This window comes from Pagrus major, chromosome 4 (genome assembly GCF_040436345.1).
Source record: "Pagrus major chromosome 4, Pma_NU_1.0".
NCBI classification, from domain to species: domain Eukaryota; kingdom Metazoa; phylum Chordata; class Actinopteri; order Spariformes; family Sparidae; genus Pagrus; species Pagrus major.
In genome coordinates, this window is record NC_133218.1 from 31703070 (window position 1) to 31722309 (window position 19240).

Sequence of the window (19240 nt, forward strand, 5' to 3'; positions counted from 1 at the left end):
GTATCACAGTTTGATATGAAGACAAGGCTCATTTATATAGTATGAGGGAGTGACACTGTGAGCCAGATCATCTGTGGAGCTACAGTATAATGATGTAACAGCAACAGCAACATGAGTAGTCAGCGCCTACTTTTACAGTAAGTTAGGGCTGCAATGATTAATCTATTATCAAAACAGCTGGCAATGAAAATTAATCAATTCATTGATTAGGGAAGGTAAAGAAAATTATCTGTCAGTAATTGTTTCAGACATTTTTTAGCAAAATGTCAAACAGACTGATGGTTGAACAAAAGAAGCCATTTGAAGACACCATGTTTGGCAATTGTTGGAAATTGTGATGAGAATTTTTCACAATTTCTGACATTTTTATTGACTAAAGATTAATAGATTAATAGTGAAAATAATCAGCAGATTAATTGACAATTAAAATAATCGTTAGTTGCAGTCCTACAGTAAGTAAAGACACAACCCAGCACTGCACAGCACTGTGAAGTCAGCACCCTCGGAGTCCCAGAATTAAATATAATATTCAAATAATTTTGAATATTATGTTCTGAATTTAAATTCTGCATTCAGGGTGCTGTCAATTCTCTCTGCATTCTCTTCAAAATACAGCAGCTGTCATGTGCGTAAGGTTTTCAGGTCCTGGTAACATCCATCCTTGCGGTGTGAATGTATTACAGACAGAGTTCACAAGGACGAATGCAAAATGGCTGCAGCAAAACGGCCACTGAGCAGAACTCTCAGTGACTTTTTAGTGAAACAAAAAGTCCATTAATGCGTTCACTCAGACAGAGGACAAGACAGACGAGACAATCAAACGTAAACCTGGAAAGGACAGAGTCTGTATGTTAAGCCACTCAACGGAAGAAAGCTGATCTTTTGTTGCCTCTGTGATTTTAATATTACAGCTGTGCGTAAGAGATTTTCAAGTCTCGGCTCTAAGATTTGACCGGTGCCAGTTTTTGTAATACTTAAGAAGGAAATTCCCCTCTTGGGTGCTCACACACTGTTTCATATAATTAATTTCATGTTCAAAGCATTCCAGGAGTCTTTGTTGTTACCACTTTCCCTCAAACCTGCTCTCTTTACTTCAGTCCTAAAATTGAGTTAGAGATTTTCCCCATTAGTTTGTTTTATTCAGTGTGTGGAGGTCAAAAAAAGGAATATTGGTGGTGACAGAGGAGCACGTAGAAAAAGTAAGAGTAAGGCCTCATGCTTAAATTAGATAAATTAGAGTTCCTTCATTTTGAGGTACAGACAGTAAATCTTCTACTAAATTCTCCGTAACTGAACAGCAACTTTGTTAAAGTAGCTTCTAGTGAAAAATAACAAACCTAAATAAAAAGTATTCCTTGCGCTCATCTTCCTGCTAACTCTCACCATGATGGCTGATGAAACTGATTCAGCTGGATCAGATTTCTTACTTCAGGAGGCTTTACATAGAGACACACCAGGTACAATGTGTCAAACACTCATGCAGGATGCATTTCTTTAACTGTACCTTCTCATCCTGTGGGCAAGCATGGATGGAGGAGAGGAGGTGGAGACAGGAGAGTTAGACACAGTGAGGGTACAGTGAAAACATTAGCTACGTTCAGTGTGAACAATAATGTGATTTAATTAATGATTTGGAGCTAAAATCAACAACTAACTACAGTGGAGCAAATGGTAGAGTTCAAATGTCAATCAGGTAATGTTTGAATCATCATTTGTCTTTTAAATAGAAATTAAACTGATTTGTTTTTCCTTTTTTAAAAAAAAAAATGTTTTAATCAAATCTGAGATTAGGATCTCTGCTAAAATGTAATAAAATTAGTCTTTAGCCGAGAGAGATTTTGATCCCTTTATTATTTTTAAGGGATATCGTGCAAACAAATAGACAAACAGAGAAACAACACGGGTGAAAACAACACACAAATGTAAGAAGGTGGATGCAAGCAAGCAGGGCACCATCCACTTACATCCAGCTTCATTTTGTGAAAGAACGACAGCACCATGTGAGCACAGTGTCCAGAATATACCACTTATAAGATGTTCTACCTTGTGGTGCATGGCTTCCTTTTGGCTGACCAGCTGCGAACGCAGGATCAGCACCTCTTCCTTACGGACGTCCAGCTCCTCGCAGGCGGAGTTGAGCTGCTCCAGGACCACCTTGTACGCTGGGGATCCCGGGGCCCCGCTGCTGGCAGCTGCGTTGCCCAGCAGGCTTTGCCTCATCTCCACCAGGTTGTGTTTCAGCTTCTTGTTCTCAGACTCCAGCTCCTGGCGCTGGGGAGTAAAATAATTAAGTGTTGGTGGGAAATAAGTATTTATGTCATGAATTATTGTAATAAAATGTGTGGTCTGGGCTTTGGATCAGGTTATTATCTGAAGACGGTCGGAGAACATGTGCTAGTGTTGTTGTATTTCTACTTTACTCTCCTCTGGTTGCTTACCTTAAGGGACTCGTACTCCAGCTCTGCACCACGAGCCTTCTTGAACTCTGCATCATCCTGAAACAAGGAGCAAAAAGTGATGATGAAGAGGTGTTTATGACCTGGACAAAGTTTGTAACATATGATGCAGCACAGTCTCACAAAGGACTGAAACAAAAAGCTCTCTATTATATTTATAGAGTCATGAAAAGTGTGAAAAAGGTAATTGTTTGTACTTGTACTGGGCTGTTACGTGCTTATTAGTATTAAAAAATTTCATTCGGTACTCTCCAAGTATTACTGTACGTTTACAATCCTTAACACATTATAATGAGGCTTTAAACATTGAGTGTTATGTAATTTGTTAATAAAGTGAGATATTTCAGAGCCCAGTGTAGGAGTCGGTACCCTGGCTCTAGCCCGCTGGAACTGCTCTTCTTTGTTTTCCAGCTCGTTGCGCAGCGACTGCTTTTCTTGCTCCAGTTCTGTAAGACGTTTCTGCAGCTTGAGGGTCAACGACGTGTCTATTCCTCGGGTCACATCCTGTATGAAAAAGAAATGTTAGGACGGAGCATGAGCCGCATGTAAAATGTTGAAACGAAAAGCCATGAATGCTTTGACTTCAGAAATGTGACTGTACTTAATGCCAATATTCTTACTTCGGCGGCTCGGGAACCTTCTTCCAATTCGGCGTACTCTGAGTTGTAGGTGTACTCTGATTCGTTGCTGCTGTGGGTGGAATCTGTTCTCCTGTGGCCAGGCTTGGAGACATTCTACAGATGAGACAGAAAATAAAACTTTTAATATGAACCAACGACAGACTCAAGTTCCTGCTGTGCCTTCTGCTCGGTAAAAAAATCTGATGAGAAATACTGAATAATGGATGAAATAAATTTGTGTGTTTGAGTGTTTTCAGATAAAGTTGAGAGGCTCTAAAATGATGTCCACTGAGAATCGACTGTGCCCATGTGTCGCTCACCGAGGACGCCATCGCCTCCTTCAGGTCGTCGTATTTCTCCTCGAGGCGAAGGTGTTCTGTCAGGAGATTCTGGTAGCGAGATCGCTCCTCGTTCAGATCTGTCTCCAGCTGCTGAGTCTCCTGTACGATCGCACGAGCCATTTTCTCTGATGGGACAAAAGACGAAGAAGAAGCAGTTAAAGAAAGGAAACATACTGTACAGTTGAGGACACAATTACGGCATCAATAGATGGATGTGTTGCGGAATGCAAATATGATTTACGTGGCAGAGTTTGCGTACCTGTCATCTGCTGACTCTGTTCCTGAATCAACCTGTTCAAGTCTTCCTTGTCTTTCTTCAGCGTGCCATTCTGCTCCTTCAGCTCCGAGACCATCTACACACACACACAAACACACACAAAACACGTTTGTTTTCTATATCTGTCTTCAAACACGTTTATGTAACTCAAAACTCTTGAAAGGTGAAAAGTGTTTCCCATTTGGACAAAAGAAGACAAAACACTAGACAATAACACACACACACAAAAAGAAAGAAACAACACAGAGAACACACACAGTTCAGTGGCTACCTCATTAGCACACTACTCTACTTCCTGCGCTCACCTGCCTCCGGGCAAAACAGCCCTCTGAGAAAACCACGTGCATAAGTCCCCCTGGGTCGCTCTGGCTCCTAAATCAAGAAAACCTTTTTTCTTCTGATGCCAATATGCATATTTATGCAAAAATGTAAATGTGATATATATATCTATATAGGAATATTTCCAAGGAAACTATGGGAAAACTCTTAACAGGAGAAATTTCTATTGAACTCAGTTTTAAACTAATAATAGCACTTTGGACGGTCTCTCTCTAAAAGTGGAAAACTAAGTGGAGAAGTGAAGACACTACCACTACCACTGCTAAAGTAGAAATAATTTTACTTCAAAACCTCCAAATTATTCTCTACAAAGGTTCAAATATGCAACCAACAACTATGGAAACATCTCTGAAACTACAACCAATATGAAAGGAGGGAAAAAAACACAGACTGTGGTACAGGAGACACGTAACAACACTGAGACGGAGGATCAGGACAACTGCAGGTAAATAGACAGATATGGAGCTGGATCCCCATCTTACTTTCTCCATTTCGTCCCTGTAGGTTTGCGCCCAGTCCTCGATGGTCCTCTTCTCCTGCTGCGTCACACTCAGCTCCTTCTTCAGCCTCTCCAGCTCTTCCAGCAGCGAGGACACCTGGTTGGTTTTGTTCTTGGCCTCCTCCTCCACCCCGCGCAGCCTGTTCAGCTCTCCACGCATCCGCTCGCTCTCTGCTGTGTAGGAACTCTCCAGACCGACCAGCTTCTCGTTGACCAACTTGTTGTCCTTCGTCTGGAGGCATGGGACGGATCATAAAACAGTGAGGTCATGATAGAAATGAATCACCACGCTAGGACATAAAAACAAAAATGGGGGTTAAAAAGGTTAACTCACCTGCTCGTCGATTCTCCTCTGTAGCTGCATGATCTTGTTTTCCATGCCTTTGTTGAGCTTCTTGAAGTGCTCCACTGAGCGGGCCTCGATCTTTAGCTTCTTCAGCTCGCGCCTGGCCCTCATCCTGCGGATGCAGCACTGCAGGTAGACGATGGCGATGAGGCTGCGTTTGTACCAGCACCGAGCCAACCAGCCACGAACGCGCTTCTGAATGATCACCACCTTGTGCTCCCGCAGCAGCTACAGACACACACAGAAAAAGTAAAGGGAGATAAGAGCACATGTGGATGCAGATATAGGGTTTTTCTGGAGAAGGACGCATCAGTTCAGACAGATCAAGCTGGATGTAAGGACTTAATAATATAAGGGCTATTTTGTTTCGCAGCATTCTGTGATGTGTGTCTTACCGCCTGGTACTTCTGTCGGGCCATGTAAGCTCTGAGGATCGTCTGCATGGCCAGAGCGGCCGCCTGCTTCTGCTTGTAGTGTTTCTTCTCCACATACATCCTGCGGTACTTCTGGATGATGGTGGCTGCCTGAGTGCGACGCATGAACTTGGCCAAACTGAGGAGAGGCGAGATATACACTTCTCAACGAACATGTAATTACAGTTCTAATATTACTTTAGATCTTTGACTTTTTTTACTTTAATAGCACCAATATAAATGTTCTTATGAAACAAGTGCAATTTGTCATAAAGGGTCAGAAGTCTCACTCTGAATGGATGAAGGAAAGTGAATATCAGGTTCTGACTCACCAGCGAGCCTGGTATCCTCGGGTGAACCTCTGGATGGTGATGGCAGCGCTACGCTTGCGCAGATACTTCTTGCGCGCCAGCCAGCAGCGGATGGTTTTCTGGATGCGAATGCAAGCAGCACGCAACTTGTCTGCCCTCAACTTCTCCAAGTAGGCAACCTGGCCGGCCCTGAAGAAGATCTTAGTTTTACCAAACTGGTATTTATCCTGGTCCTGAAGGAAGACAGGAGCACAGATCAGGGATCAGAACAGTGAGGAAAGAGGTTAAACAGAGGCAAAGCTAAACAGAAATACATTAAAAATTGTTATGCGTTAGACAAAGGAAATAACACACTATATAAGAGGAAAACTCTTAGTCTGACAGACCTGAACTAGTTTCTCCAGAACGTTCCTGCAGGTCAACTTCTTGTCAGGTAACACGTCCTTCTGCTTCATCAGCACTCTGTAACGGCTGAAGAACTCCTGGTACGTCCATCTGAGACACACACATACAAAACAGTCAGAAAAGTGCCATAACCTAAACATGTGATTCTTTACTGTTTTGGTTCATTTTTACCAAAGTAAACTTCCAAAGAGGGAAACAGTTTGCTTTGCTATTTGGCAAAAAAATTCTGAGGGAACAATGTTGTCCATCAAAAATGCTTAAACATAAAAGAGTCTATGGGAGTCAGCAAAAGTGTTGCAGGGATTCATCAGTACCTGGATGGGAAACCTGCAGCAGAGATGCGGATGGTTTCCAGGACACCACAGGCTCTGAGCTGCTGCACCGCACGTTTGGGATCAAAGCTGCCAACAACAAATAACCACAGTCAATATGGCCCCTGTGAATTACACCTGAGCTCAGATGGTGGTGCTCTAGAGCACAGAAAAAAAGATTAAACAAGCATATCATACTGTGTCAGAATAACTTTTTACTGGAAAACAAGCACAGTAGTTTTTCATAAACAGAGAAGAGAAGGAGGACTCACGTGAAGGCCATCTTGAAGTCATTGGGTTTGATGCAGCGTACGTAGTGTGGAGTGGTCGCATTCAAAGTCTCCATCAGCATTTGCAGAGAGTTACGAAACTACAGGAGAAGATCATCGTCATCATCATCATCATCATCATCTTTATTCCTTTTGTAGTTATAAACTGAGTGTATGTGTAAAAGGCAGCTTTAGATGGATCATTACATCATATAATCAACATAAAAACAAATGATAATGTACTTGAGATGTTTTGAAGGAGTTATTAAATACAAAATAATTACATTTATGAAAACCTTTTGAAAATTGTATTTGTTTCCCCTTATTTTCACATAGCTGCAATTTAATATTAAAAGTGATAAAAACAAACTATTGCTGAAGAATTTAGAAAAAATGGATGTAGGTAATATTAAATATTGTCATCATGATCTGATATCTACCAAATTGTAACCAATTTAATCTCATTTTGTGCCCCAAAACGTGGACTGAGTGCAGTGTGCATGTATGTAACAGCTTCAGACCACATAAGCAAACAGAGAGAGATATCAACCTGGCAGCCGACGGTCTTCTTGTGCTCCTTGCTGCTCTTCTCTCGGCTCTTGTCAGGTTTGATGCTGAGGCGGGTCCGGCCACCGGTTCCTTGGACCTGACCAGTGGGGCTGGTAGCTTTCTCCCCGTCGTGGAACAGCTCCACCAGCAGGTTGAACTGGGAACAGCAGCCCACTCACAGTCAGAAACAGAACAGCAGATGGCAGCATTCGACTCTGCAGGCAATACTGATTTACTGAGAAATAAGTTGACGACAAAGCGTTTCACTCTGGGTGCACTGTTAAATTAAAGTGTGACTAAAGTACATATCTATACATTAAAATGGTCAAGTCTCTTCTTACAGCACAACATGCATATGGATTCCTCTTACCTATTGCACAGAGCCGAACAAAGCGCAATGACAGCTTTAATCTGAGCCACAAGCCTTAATAATTTGACTTAAACCACGATGCTTCTTTTATAAATTCATAAAATTCAACATACGAGTCTGGATTTCAGGTGTGGGACCAGTTCGATATGAGAGCTAATTAATAAACATTTGGACACAAAGACAGCTGAAAAGCTGCTTGACAGTTTACGTAGATGAGTGAGTAGATTTTGCTGATTTTCTGATTAGCGTTTGTTAAACTCGTTCACAGTCAGAGTTGTTGCTAAGTTATTAAAAGCCAATAAAGATGATGAGAAGTTATGTTTTGTCATATATGGCGATATGCAGGGCCATATATGACATATTTTGCCACGGTGTTATGGCATAAATACTATCATGTAGGACTTATTTAGTAAAGCACACACGCACACATCAGTCATGTTCCATATAACACTGAGGTTATATGAGGAGGATGCTGTGTTATGTGTGCAGCTTCAGCTCCTCCTGCTGTGCTCAGAGCGTTGCCATGCTGCTTCTCTCGCCATTAAGCAGGACACGCACGGCCGCAGAGGCTTTACGTGCAGCTCGCTCTCAGCGTCTCTCTGAAAACAAAAATAACCTCCTTCCTTTGTCCCTTTTTTTCTTTATGTCAAACCTCCCAGTTTCTCCTCCCAGAGTGCCTTCAGTGCTCCCCATGCAGCAAACAAAGGCACACACACACACACACAACTTCAATCTCCTCGGTGCTGTTAAGAGTGATAATAACATAGAGAGAGAGAGAAAGAGAAGGAGGACAGGGAGAGCTACAGGCGGACCAGCGTTGTAAGAACGCCTCTGTTTACCTTCTGCTGGCAGGGAAGGGTTGTCATGATGAGGACAGAACCAAACATACATGGACAACATATGGAGACACAGTGACAAAAGAAACACAATGACATTAAAAGGAAAGGTTACCCAATGTTCAAAATCATTACTACTCCCATCAAAACAATTATACACATCTGTGATTCAAACCGAAAAGTAACCGAAGATGAAGCTGAAATGGGTGGAAGACACATGATGATGATTTTTCTCTGACCACTCCGGGATGCGTTTTCACTGATTTCCAACCCTTCATGAAGTATAAAAGTTGGATGTCTGTGGCTGGAAGATGGCCAGACGGTGGAATTGTATCTGTTGTTATTTTGATCACATCCCTGGGTTGCAATGCATCATGGGAAATATCAGCATCAGGCATTTCTTGAGAGCACTGTATTGATTGGATGTGCAAGCAGCCGTCGGCACAAATGTGAGACTCCTGTGTACCTCGCAGGTCCCAACACAGTTTGGATCAATGCAGGGGCTGCTGAGCCATTACAGTGCTGGAATATTTAATCGTAGTCCTGTTTTATACAACCTAGGTCTTCTTTTTGTAGTTTTTGGCCAATTTGTCTTTGGAAGAGAAAATGATGGTGAAGGTAAAATGTAAACATTCATCAGAGTTTACAGACTGCACTTGCCGCAGCTGTGCACGCAGAAAGTTTTCTGTGCAATGAAGGATTACAAGCAACGTTTTAGGTGTGCTCACTTTGAGTCCAGATAATTTAAAGTGGAAACAGGAAACTTTTCCCTGTCTAGTGTTTCCAAGTGGTATTTTTGTTGAAGCCGCTGTCACAAAGATAACTGGATCACTTTCTGTTATCTTCACAGTAGCAAGCCTTTTACTGTTTTAAACAATTTAGCTGCACTGTTGGCTTGTTTACAACCTGTCCAATCATTTTACTGTGCGTTTCTTGCCCCAGTTGCATTGTAGCAATGTTGTTGTGTTCCCAGTTGTCAACCAAAACTGTGAAAATAAGACCCAATCTATGGTAAAAGAGACATTTCCTTTAACTTTGTGTACACTTGAAGGGCTATGAACAGCACAAGCTTGAGATAAGTACATCCCCTCCATCCTTTAGTGTGTCAGGGTGCATGTCCGAGGAGGCCTTTCTTTGTTCAAACAGACCTGCCTCGGTGCTTCACAGTGAGGATATTCTACATCCTCATTTGGTGTGTTGCATGTTAATGTGTTACATGGCGATGAAATGTTGTTAGCTGCTAAATGTCTGAAGAAGATTTGTTTTTCAGTAATTCTCTGAGCATTGAGGGAGGATTCAATATGTTGTTGCTGGAGACAATAAAGCAGGTGATTACCAGGTGAATAAATCAAGGTTGACCTAGTAAAAAGAAAACAGTTAAAGAAAAGCTTTCCCTTTTTAATTGAAATTTTACAGATGTGCTCCGCATGGTACCAAACAATTTAAAAAGCACACACACACATGCCCACACACATACACGCCCACACACACAAACACACACACGCAAACATCAAATGATGGGATAATCTTGGCAGGGAAGTAAAATGAAACTTAATTAGATTAAGTCTCATGAAGAGCTCATTACCATTTAATCCCAAATGTTTAAGTCTTACTTACTTCCATGGCAACAGTCAGACTATACATCAGTGACTCTGTGTGTATCTGTGTGTGTGTGCATGTGTGTGTGTGTTAAGTGATTGTGTTAGAGGTTAGAGCAGACAGTATTTCAACCCTTACCTAATTCTGCTCTTGCTGAAGTCTACAAGAGAACAGTCGAAGGTCACTGTGAACATTTGGGACAAACACACGACATCATAGTCTAAGTGTGTGTGTGTGTGTGTGTGTGTGTGTTTGTGTGTTTGTGTGTGTGCTTGGAGCCAAAAGAGCAGTGAGGATTTGAAAGGCTTAAGTGCCTTTTGACCCAACTGGGTTTTATACACTGATCCTCAACCAAGACTATAACACACACACACGTGATGTTAATTTGTGGTGATCTGAGTAATTTAGGCTTAATAGCACGTGCGCATGTGTGCGCATGTGTGTGTAGAGGGCGGTTTTCCAGTCTGATAACATTTTCTTCGAGCGTTTTTAAAGACAGCTGTGATGTAAAAGATCATTTTTATTTGTGCAGTTTTCTGCTGCATAAGGCTGTGATGTAACATCACATACATCGACTCTATATTCATACTATTATTACATAACACTGCATTTATTAAGGCTGAGTCATACATTTATTTGGATGATTTATATTATGTATAAATAAAACCTAAACCTCTGGGATCATATACTTTCAGGATGGAGCGTTCGTCTTCACGGCTGGTGTCAACACTGTCTCCACACGGCCAGTGGAGGGCGCTGCTTCTCTGAGCACTCAGTAAACAATAGACCAGGTGCCACAGCTCTCCATGAGCTGCAGGCTTATTGGCTTTGATCTCAGTGGATGCTTCATATTACTTTGAGCTGTGCATGGATGTATTCAAACCCACTGATTGTACATACTGTAATGGAGATGTGTGCCTGTGTTTGTGCTCCTCACCTTGCTGGCCTTCAGCACATTGATCTGTTCTTCATTCACTGTGTCCTTGTTCTTCTCCAGGAAGCCGTCACACTGGTACTCCACCTGCTCGACAACACAGCATGGTTTGTGTCAGAATAACTATCAAGACATTTAACTGGGTTTTTACAAAGTGAGTCATTCCAGATGAGAATTTACAGTTTAGATTTTTGTACTCGTTGTCACTTTCCTTCAGGATTTAACAAATAATCAGACCCACAGTAACCGGTGTGTTCACACTGTCCTAATGTTGAGAGTGCATTTATAAAGAAAATGTTTTCATCTCTTGTTTTTCATTTAAACTGAGGTTGCCAGCTTTACAGCTTACAGCTCAGAGGCAAACAATAAAGTCTTGAAGCAAGCTCCAGACTTCTGGTGCCACTTTCTTTAAATACATCAACATCAATCTTTGCTAAAACTTTGTCTGAAATGTTTCCAAGGATCCCATTTTAATATCAGCGGAGCCTCGGGGGAAAGCCTGCATTAGTCCTTGACCCGTTTATCTGTAACCTTATAGTGAGGATCTAAAAACAGACGTGAAAAATAACACTGCGTCACACAGCACCTCATTACAGGATATGAAACCCATTACACTATAGTGCATTACACCAGCACACACACATGCTAAACGCTTCACCGCTCATCTGTTTTTTGTGTAAAAACCACAACAATAAAAAAAAAGTCAGCTGTCCTGCAGCCATCCTAAAAATACCTCACGCCAGCACTGCAGCAGCCACTGCAGCCGATCTGTCCCTAAGTGTTGTCTATTGAGCTAAAAAGGCACTTTGTAACACAAACTGCTACCCGCCACGTGGTTGGTGTTTTAGCTTAGTAAAAACAAAATATGAATGGAAAACCTCTGATCAGTCCTGTGGTAAACCCACCTTGTCAGCAAAATGTTGGATGATGAAGGCGCGGTTGGACATGCGCGGCTTCTCGAAGAGGGAGCAGGTCTTCAGGTGGGTGTTGTAAAGTTTCTGAGCCCACGAATCATCCGAACCTTTAGGCATCTGACAAAGAGAGGTGGAACAATATCAGTAAGTAAATATATCTGCTTATAAAAACGCTGAAAGACAACAAAACTAGCATCTGAAGTAAGTTAAAGGCAGAGTTTTTGTATTGGATTGAATTACGTCTTACAAGTTTCTCTTCTTTTTTCTGGTTACACAGCATGAGGACAATTTCTTTCTAATTTTTCTGTGCTGAGAAGTCAAACCAACTGTCTACTTTGTGTTTGCGTTACCCTGCAATAATGTTAGCAATGTGGACCACCTTTAATGTCAACAGCCTGTAAAACCGCCTTGCAGAGATACAGAGATTAGGTAGCATTGTTAGTGATCTGGCTGAGCTGCAATAGTGTGTCAATGGTACAGATATCTTTACTGAAAACAGAATATCAACTCAGATAACTCTGATATACGCTCAAAACTTTGAATTGGATACAACTGAAAAAAGCTTTGTCTCTCATTCAGTTTCATTACGTACGCTGGAAGGACAGAAAGAAGAACAGAGAGTCTCTCGTGTCTGTGGTCATTGTTTTGTTTCCTTCCTGCAGGTGAACTCTGATGTGAACTGTAAGTGTAGGTGTTGGAGACTCGCTGTGTCTAGTGCGTGGTGGGAGGCGCTGACAGGTCCACTGTCAAAATAAAATGTAAAGCAGAATGTGGGCACTCAACCACAGCCCACAGTCCTCTGCTCAATATGCAGCACAGACTCATTCCTCCTGCTTCTTTACATTAACGAGAACGTTGACTTCAGTATGAGGAAATCATCTTATGAAACTGTATTCTTAGTTTGTAAGTCAATGCAGTCTGTTGTTAGAAGATAAGAAGAGTTCTGATTCTGTCTGTCGCTTTGCCTTGAGATCATTACTGATAATGTTTGAGGTACACATCATTGTATATTATATAATAAGGTTGAGTTGTCTTCTCTACAAGAGAGATGTGAAACTCACTGGTATCATTTCATCTATAAAGCCTTTACTGCAAAAATTACCATATTTGACAACTGGTCCAACAAAATCCAACCCATATGGAGGCTACTAAATGCCTAAAATGGAAGAATTTCAGTTTCTATAGAATGTCTTTATGTATTTTAATTAAATAAATGTGCTCACATCAGTATTTTGTAATTCATTTTTGCAATATTTTATAAGCAAATATGTGTTATTTGTAACAAGAGACGTTTTAATGTATTTGTGCCCATCTTAATTTCTTGATTGCGATTAATCGATTAATGATTATTCATTATATAATATTTTCAAATATAATGTGCTCTCTGTATTTGTGTCTTTCAATCATGGTAACTTACCAGAGTAGCTGCAGTACATATAATATAAATTATTTGAAATGTTATTTAATGGACTAGATAAAAATGATACCTTGCACTCCTCGTCCAGCAGGTCCAGGATGCCCATCTTGGCCTCTATGAGGTTGATGCAGGGCTGATTGTCGTAGAAGTCGATCAGAGTCCAGGGGATCTGCTCCTTCATGTACTCCTCCTGCTCCAGCTTGAACACATGCTGCACACACACGTAGGAGGGAATTAAGCTGAATACATGACAAAATACCATTTCACATATATGTCACTATAATGTGCAATGCATTAGGTGAAACATATGCTGCTCACCATGTTGAACTGCTGCTGGAGTTTCTCATTAGCGTAGTTGATACAGAACTGCTCAAAGCTGTTGATCTCAAAGGTCTCAAACCTTGAGAGGAGGAATAGACGAGTCAAACAGCTGGATAACATCGGCTACAAGGCTAACCTGTTCAGTTACATCATCCAGTTAAAATTTGGAAAAAAGATTTCTGTTGCCTTTGTTTTACATTTTTCTGAAGACAATGTCTATTAACAAATCCAGATAAATGAATGATAAATAGCTGAATGACCCTGAACATGAACTTACCCGTAGATGTCGAGGACCCCGATGAAAGAGTGCTGTTTGACGTTGGTGATCAGGGCTTTGTTGACGTGCTCTACAATCCAGTTGAAGAGCTTGGCGTAGATATGTTTGGACAGGGCGTCACGGGCGTTGGTGGCCTGCAAGCGGGGCAGGGTCTTGATATATGTTTCTGTAGCCGTCTTCAGCTTCCTGTGGCACAGCCACTGAGACATGTCCTGGTAGGTCACGCCTACCAACTCGCAAAACGCCATCAGGTGGCGATTGTTGGGCTACAGACAAAAAGAGGAGACATGAATCATTACCAGGAGAAACCCAACAAGATGTCTGCTATGAAAATGTGGTTTCCCCTCACAAGATGGAGGCTGATGCAATAAGTAAACAAGAGGTCCAAATACACAGCAAAGCATTATAGCACCTCTTCACTTGATATTCCTCTTGGATCTTCTGCTGGCCGAACGTAACATTTCTGTTCATATTTACATCTTAATGTATCAATGTTGCAAATACTGTTGTCAGTGCACCTCTTAAAGATCCACATTGTTAGAAGTGAATATGGGAAAATGGGCAAGTGAATGAGTGCATAATGTCGCTGTGTGGGAGCCAAGTACTTGTTTCTGAATAACCTAATTTATTTAAGGTCGTCACATTAATGCTATTTTAACCGCAGAGAACTTGGTATTGTGTCTTTTCAGCACAAGGCTTGTGAAAAGCAAATCTCTTGACAACTTTTGACTATTTGAACATTTCAAACTGTTCATGTTTATGACATGAAAGCAATACTTCTCATGTGAGTACAGCAGGGATGCAGCGATTAACAGATTTCATTATTAATGGCGCTTTGAAGCCTGGCAGTTTTGTAACTGTAGAGTGTTTGTTCTCACTCTCAAAAAAAGGGAAATTTGATTATTTTGCTAATAACATCACGTTTAGCTTATATTTAATTTTAAAGAGATATATCCACGTTTTGTTATTTTTTTATTTATGACCTTTAACTGTATTATTTCTGATTTCATAAGACAGCGACTGTTAAGAACAAAAGCCAACAAAGAAACTATGGAGAAAATCCGACTAAACCTAATTAAAAATGCTCATGTGATTTTATAAATCCACAGTTTTGTAAAAATAAATTCATGCATTACAATCATGAAACCGGGATTTTGCCTCGGACATAATCGTACCATCAAAAATCTTTAATCGCTACATCCCTAAAGCAAAAACAGTTAACCTTAATTCTGTATACAGGTATGATTGATGATTGACATGTATTGACATATGCCTGCCTTATTTCCAATTATGCGGTGAAGGTGGGGGCTGGTGGTGTTTGTACTGATACATTCAGACATTTGGATTGCTGCCATTCCTCACAACAAGCATGAGTCATAATGTAGGAGGGCAACTGAAGTCAAATGAAGACTAATTTTTTTTCCTTCAAAACGAACAGAAATGTGTTTAAGAAACAGAAAAGAGTCCATGAATACATAACTCTAAACATGTCTAGGAAAAAAAGATGAAACTCTACAAATATAAAGTTGTGAATATCATGCTGTTTGTTTGCACACGTCGCTCTGATAATCACTACTTCAGTATAAATATTATCCTCACAGGAATGACGCTGCTGTCTGAGTCTCTGTCCTTTATCTCCACGTTGCCCAGATGAAGAATAGCAGCCAAAACCTGGAACAGCCCCATCTGATAGGACTCATTAATACCTGCAGAGGAAAAACACACAGACAGACGACTGGTTATTAGTGAGTTGTGACCCCACTTTACCGTGCTCATCCTTAAGCTTTATTCAAGAGGCTAGAAAACTATACCCACAAAGTGCATTATCTTATTATTCAACACTTTCAGTTGATATGGTATCCAGCAGCAGTTTACGACACATGTTGGATTGCAATGCGAACATCCACAGAGATTTGATATTTATTTATACGTGTGGGTGTCCGTAAGTTACCGAGCAGTGTGAAGGCATTGCGAGTGGTGCAAAGCTCCTTGGTGTCGTCCACGCCGTCGATAACGGGGCTGCGGCCCTGCCTGGTGTACAAGAAGTCGTTTGCGCTGCCTGAGTGGAGAGACAGAGAGGGCGAATATATTAAGACAACATGCAGGATGTGCAGTTTTACATTGTGCAACTTAAGTACAACTGTGCTACCAGAGCATACACCTTTATCATGCAGAACTGCACTGGAAAGTGTCTTTATTTAAGAAAAAGAAGAGTTAGGAGGAGCTGTCTGTTGAAAGCAAAATCATCATCAACAAAGGTGGGATCATTCCCAGTCAGTGCTTAAGGTAGCGTTGCGAGTAACCATAGCAACATCCTGGTTTGTTATGGTAACGCTGAACTGTCAATTAAGTTTTATTAAGTGGTCCTGGTTTAAAGAAAATAAAGCACTGCAGGGTTTCCCGGAAGACAGAAAAAAATATACAAGTTATTTTCCCGCAGTCCGTTATTTACATGTGGGTGGAAATGTTCTTTATCAGCAAATACGGAATCAAATTCTCAAATCCTGACTCACTCGAAGTGACATGAAGTCTGAAAACAGTCTCAGATCAACTGACATGGCATCATGACGTCGCAGATTGGTTCAGGGTTCTCAGAAAATAAGAGAAATGAAGAGCACTTCTGTGTAAGAATGATATTAGCTCAACTTTCTCACAATTAGCTTCTTTATACACATTTTACACTGAATTAAGGCACTGACACGACTGTGACAACCGCTCCATTTACTGCGCCAGGAAGTCAGCAGGAGAGGAAAAGACAGCAGCTGTGTGTGTGTGTGCGAGTGTGTGTGTGTTTGAGAGAGAGAGTGCCAACTGAGTGGCTGTAAGTGACAGTGCCAGCAGTGTGTCTGTGTGTGTGTGTGTGTGTGTGTGTGTGTGTGTGTGTGTGTGTGTGTGTGTGTCCCATGACTAGGAGGAGCAGGTGCAGGTCCACAGCAGGAGCGCTCTGTATGAGAGCCTGTTCAGCCACTGAGTCAATGAGTTTAATTCGTCTGATGTGATATAAAATGTGATATCTGGCAGCGCTCTTCAGACATCTCAATGTACTTTATTTTGTTTGGAGAAGTGAAGGGTGTAAACAATCTTTATATACGGTTTCTATTGTGGTTCCTGCTCAGGATCAGTTCCAAGTGTTTCTTATTTGGGTAAATCAATCGGGAAAACTGGCGATTAAACTTTAATTATTTTTTATTTGGCTCAGTCGATGAGTCACTGAGATGCTAGATCTGAAGTATTTCCAGTTTTCCTGCTGTGAAGGCCACTGCAGCTCACACAGTGCTCTTACAATCAGCTCCTCTGTGTTCACTGCTCATTTTTGCTTTAGCTGATGTATTCAACGTGTGCTCGAGGTCAGCCATCTCTGCGCTGCAGCTGACCTCACCACTCTGAAAAACATGAAAGTGATGAGTTGTTCCTTCTGAGCAGATATAAAGCTGTGGTGTTTGTAAAAGCTCATGGTGTGAATGTACAGTCAAAGCCAACAGTCAACTGTGCAGCTCTGTCTGCGTGTGGATCCATGTATGCAAACATGAGACTTACTCAGCTTCAGATTCTTGAGCTCAGGTAGATGCGATGATGCACAGAGCTGATAGAAGATATGATAATTCCTCTCCTCGTCCGCCTGGAAGAAAACATGAGGATCACATGATGAGAGGGGAATGCTACATGCACACATGTATAGCATGCTTAGTATATTCAAACACATCAGCACTATGTCATTTTGGAGAAGAAATTAAAACTCAGAATTTTAATATTTACAATATTAATGTGGAATAATACAAACATATTTTTTTTTCCATAAGTGAATAAACAAGTTGTTCTCAGAGGTTCCCAGTAAAACAGTATGAAATTGTGTCGTCCTTTAAGGTCAGTTTGTTTATTCAGTCATGAAAATGAGGAGAGTGTGTTTATTTAGTTTGTTTAGGCATAAGAAAAAATATCAGTCTTTCTCTTCTGATCAAAATGTCTTCCCTAAAACTACATTATGCACCTTTAATTTCTCTAAATGAGGTTAGGGTTTTCACCTGTGTCCAGGTTTGTCAGCAGGATTACACAAAATCTACTTAACAGATTTTTTTAACATTGCAAATAGGGCTTTTTTGGACATTTTCGTTAATAATGTACAGATTCTGATAAGAATATCTGCCATATCTAAGTGGCTGGTATCTATGAGTGAAGGGACTTTTGAGCCATGGCGGAGGTATGCGCTCTACCGAGTGCCATTCTAGTTCAACATAAATCAATGGAGGGAAAATCTGTCTACATAAATGTACAATCACGTTCTTTACATTACATGGCTTGACAGTTTAACATCTGGAAGCTCGACTGGAGCAGTTGGTGTGCCTTGCTCGAGGGCATGTCAACAGATATTCAGTCAGTCAGTCAGTCAGATGAGAACATTACATGTTTATCGCCAACAGACACAACACACATGTGGCCCACCTGTCATGTATTCTCGTGATGAGGTACTACCTGATAGATCATACAGTACACGCACATAAATAATACAACCGCCAATAAAACTGTAAAAACTGCGTACAGAAAGACGCTTGTCGGTGAGAGACATCTGGAGCTACCGATTCATTTCCAGTGCAAATAAATTACTCCATGTGAAAATGGTGTCTGCAGGAGGCTTCGAAGCAGGAAACAAATCTGTTACCTGTGTCCTACATTGGTGCTACTGCACTCAAACACATTCACACACACACCTATAAATGGGTGGTACTGGAGCCAGGCATGAGAAAAATGTGAAGAGGGAAGTGATCACGTTTTTTAACGCCAACATCCTCATTCCTCAACAGCACTTTCTTCAACAGCACTCAAGTACTAATGTGTGTGCAGAGTTAAAATACCTATATTTATCGTCTTTATCTAGACCCTGCCCTGCTGGCTCCCCCAGTGAGCAAATACACCCGCTGAATGTACAAGACAGTTATGTAAGAGGAAAAGTAGATAAACCTCATCTGGAGAGAACAAAGCATGCAAACCAGAAACATGTGCACTGATTTGGCTGTAATAAGAGAGAATGGGATAAGAAAGATAAGGTAAGGGTCAGGGAAGAAAGTTTTTGATAAAAAAGAGGGGGGAAGAGGAAAGGAGTGCCAGGTGGTAACCCAGTGTGACGGATGGATTGTTTGGTTTGGGGTTTACTTTGTTTCCTCCTCCTTGTCTTTGTTATTGCTGCATACTTCACTTGCTCTAAAGGACACCAGGGCCACACTGACAGTTAGTGTGGGATGAGTATTTTTTATGACTGCTACTGAACAAACTGCTCGTGTGTGTCTGGTTGACTGCACTTCTTCATACTTGTGAGGAGACCAAGCATGTGAGGAGCGATGAAATATTAAAAAAGTTACAGCAATTTAAAAAGTTTTGAGCAGAGTAAACATTATTGTTGAATAACCCCTGGGACTCTCCACTACTCCGTCCAAATCAACG

General features: G+C 41.2%; 1 protein-coding gene across 1 annotated transcript in view; it reads right to left on the reverse strand.

The window, feature by feature from the left end:
- myo5aa (myosin VAa) overlaps positions 1 to 19240 on the reverse strand; it is a 52719-nt gene that overhangs the window by 11342 nt on the left and 22137 nt on the right. Inside the window, exons 7-28 of the mRNA XM_073464819.1 lie at positions 17342 to 17423; positions 15756 to 15863; positions 15404 to 15510; positions 13805 to 14070; positions 13525 to 13606; positions 13277 to 13417; positions 11781 to 11906; positions 10879 to 10962; positions 7138 to 7293; positions 6591 to 6688; positions 6322 to 6408; positions 5989 to 6097; positions 5624 to 5835; positions 5274 to 5430; positions 4867 to 5106; positions 4516 to 4764; positions 3677 to 3770; positions 3397 to 3542; positions 3077 to 3190; positions 2826 to 2960; positions 2439 to 2495; positions 2044 to 2271 (exon numbers count right to left, since the gene is read on the reverse strand). Coding sequence (XP_073320920.1) covers positions 2044 to 2271; positions 2439 to 2495; positions 2826 to 2960; positions 3077 to 3190; positions 3397 to 3542; positions 3677 to 3770; positions 4516 to 4764; positions 4867 to 5106; positions 5274 to 5430; positions 5624 to 5835; positions 5989 to 6097; positions 6322 to 6408; positions 6591 to 6688; positions 7138 to 7293; positions 10879 to 10962; positions 11781 to 11906; positions 13277 to 13417; positions 13525 to 13606; positions 13805 to 14070; positions 15404 to 15510; positions 15756 to 15863; positions 17342 to 17423 — 3078 coding nt within the window. The remainder of the gene's footprint in view (positions 1 to 2043; positions 2272 to 2438; positions 2496 to 2825; positions 2961 to 3076; positions 3191 to 3396; positions 3543 to 3676; positions 3771 to 4515; positions 4765 to 4866; positions 5107 to 5273; positions 5431 to 5623; positions 5836 to 5988; positions 6098 to 6321; positions 6409 to 6590; positions 6689 to 7137; positions 7294 to 10878; positions 10963 to 11780; positions 11907 to 13276; positions 13418 to 13524; positions 13607 to 13804; positions 14071 to 15403; positions 15511 to 15755; positions 15864 to 17341; positions 17424 to 19240) is intronic.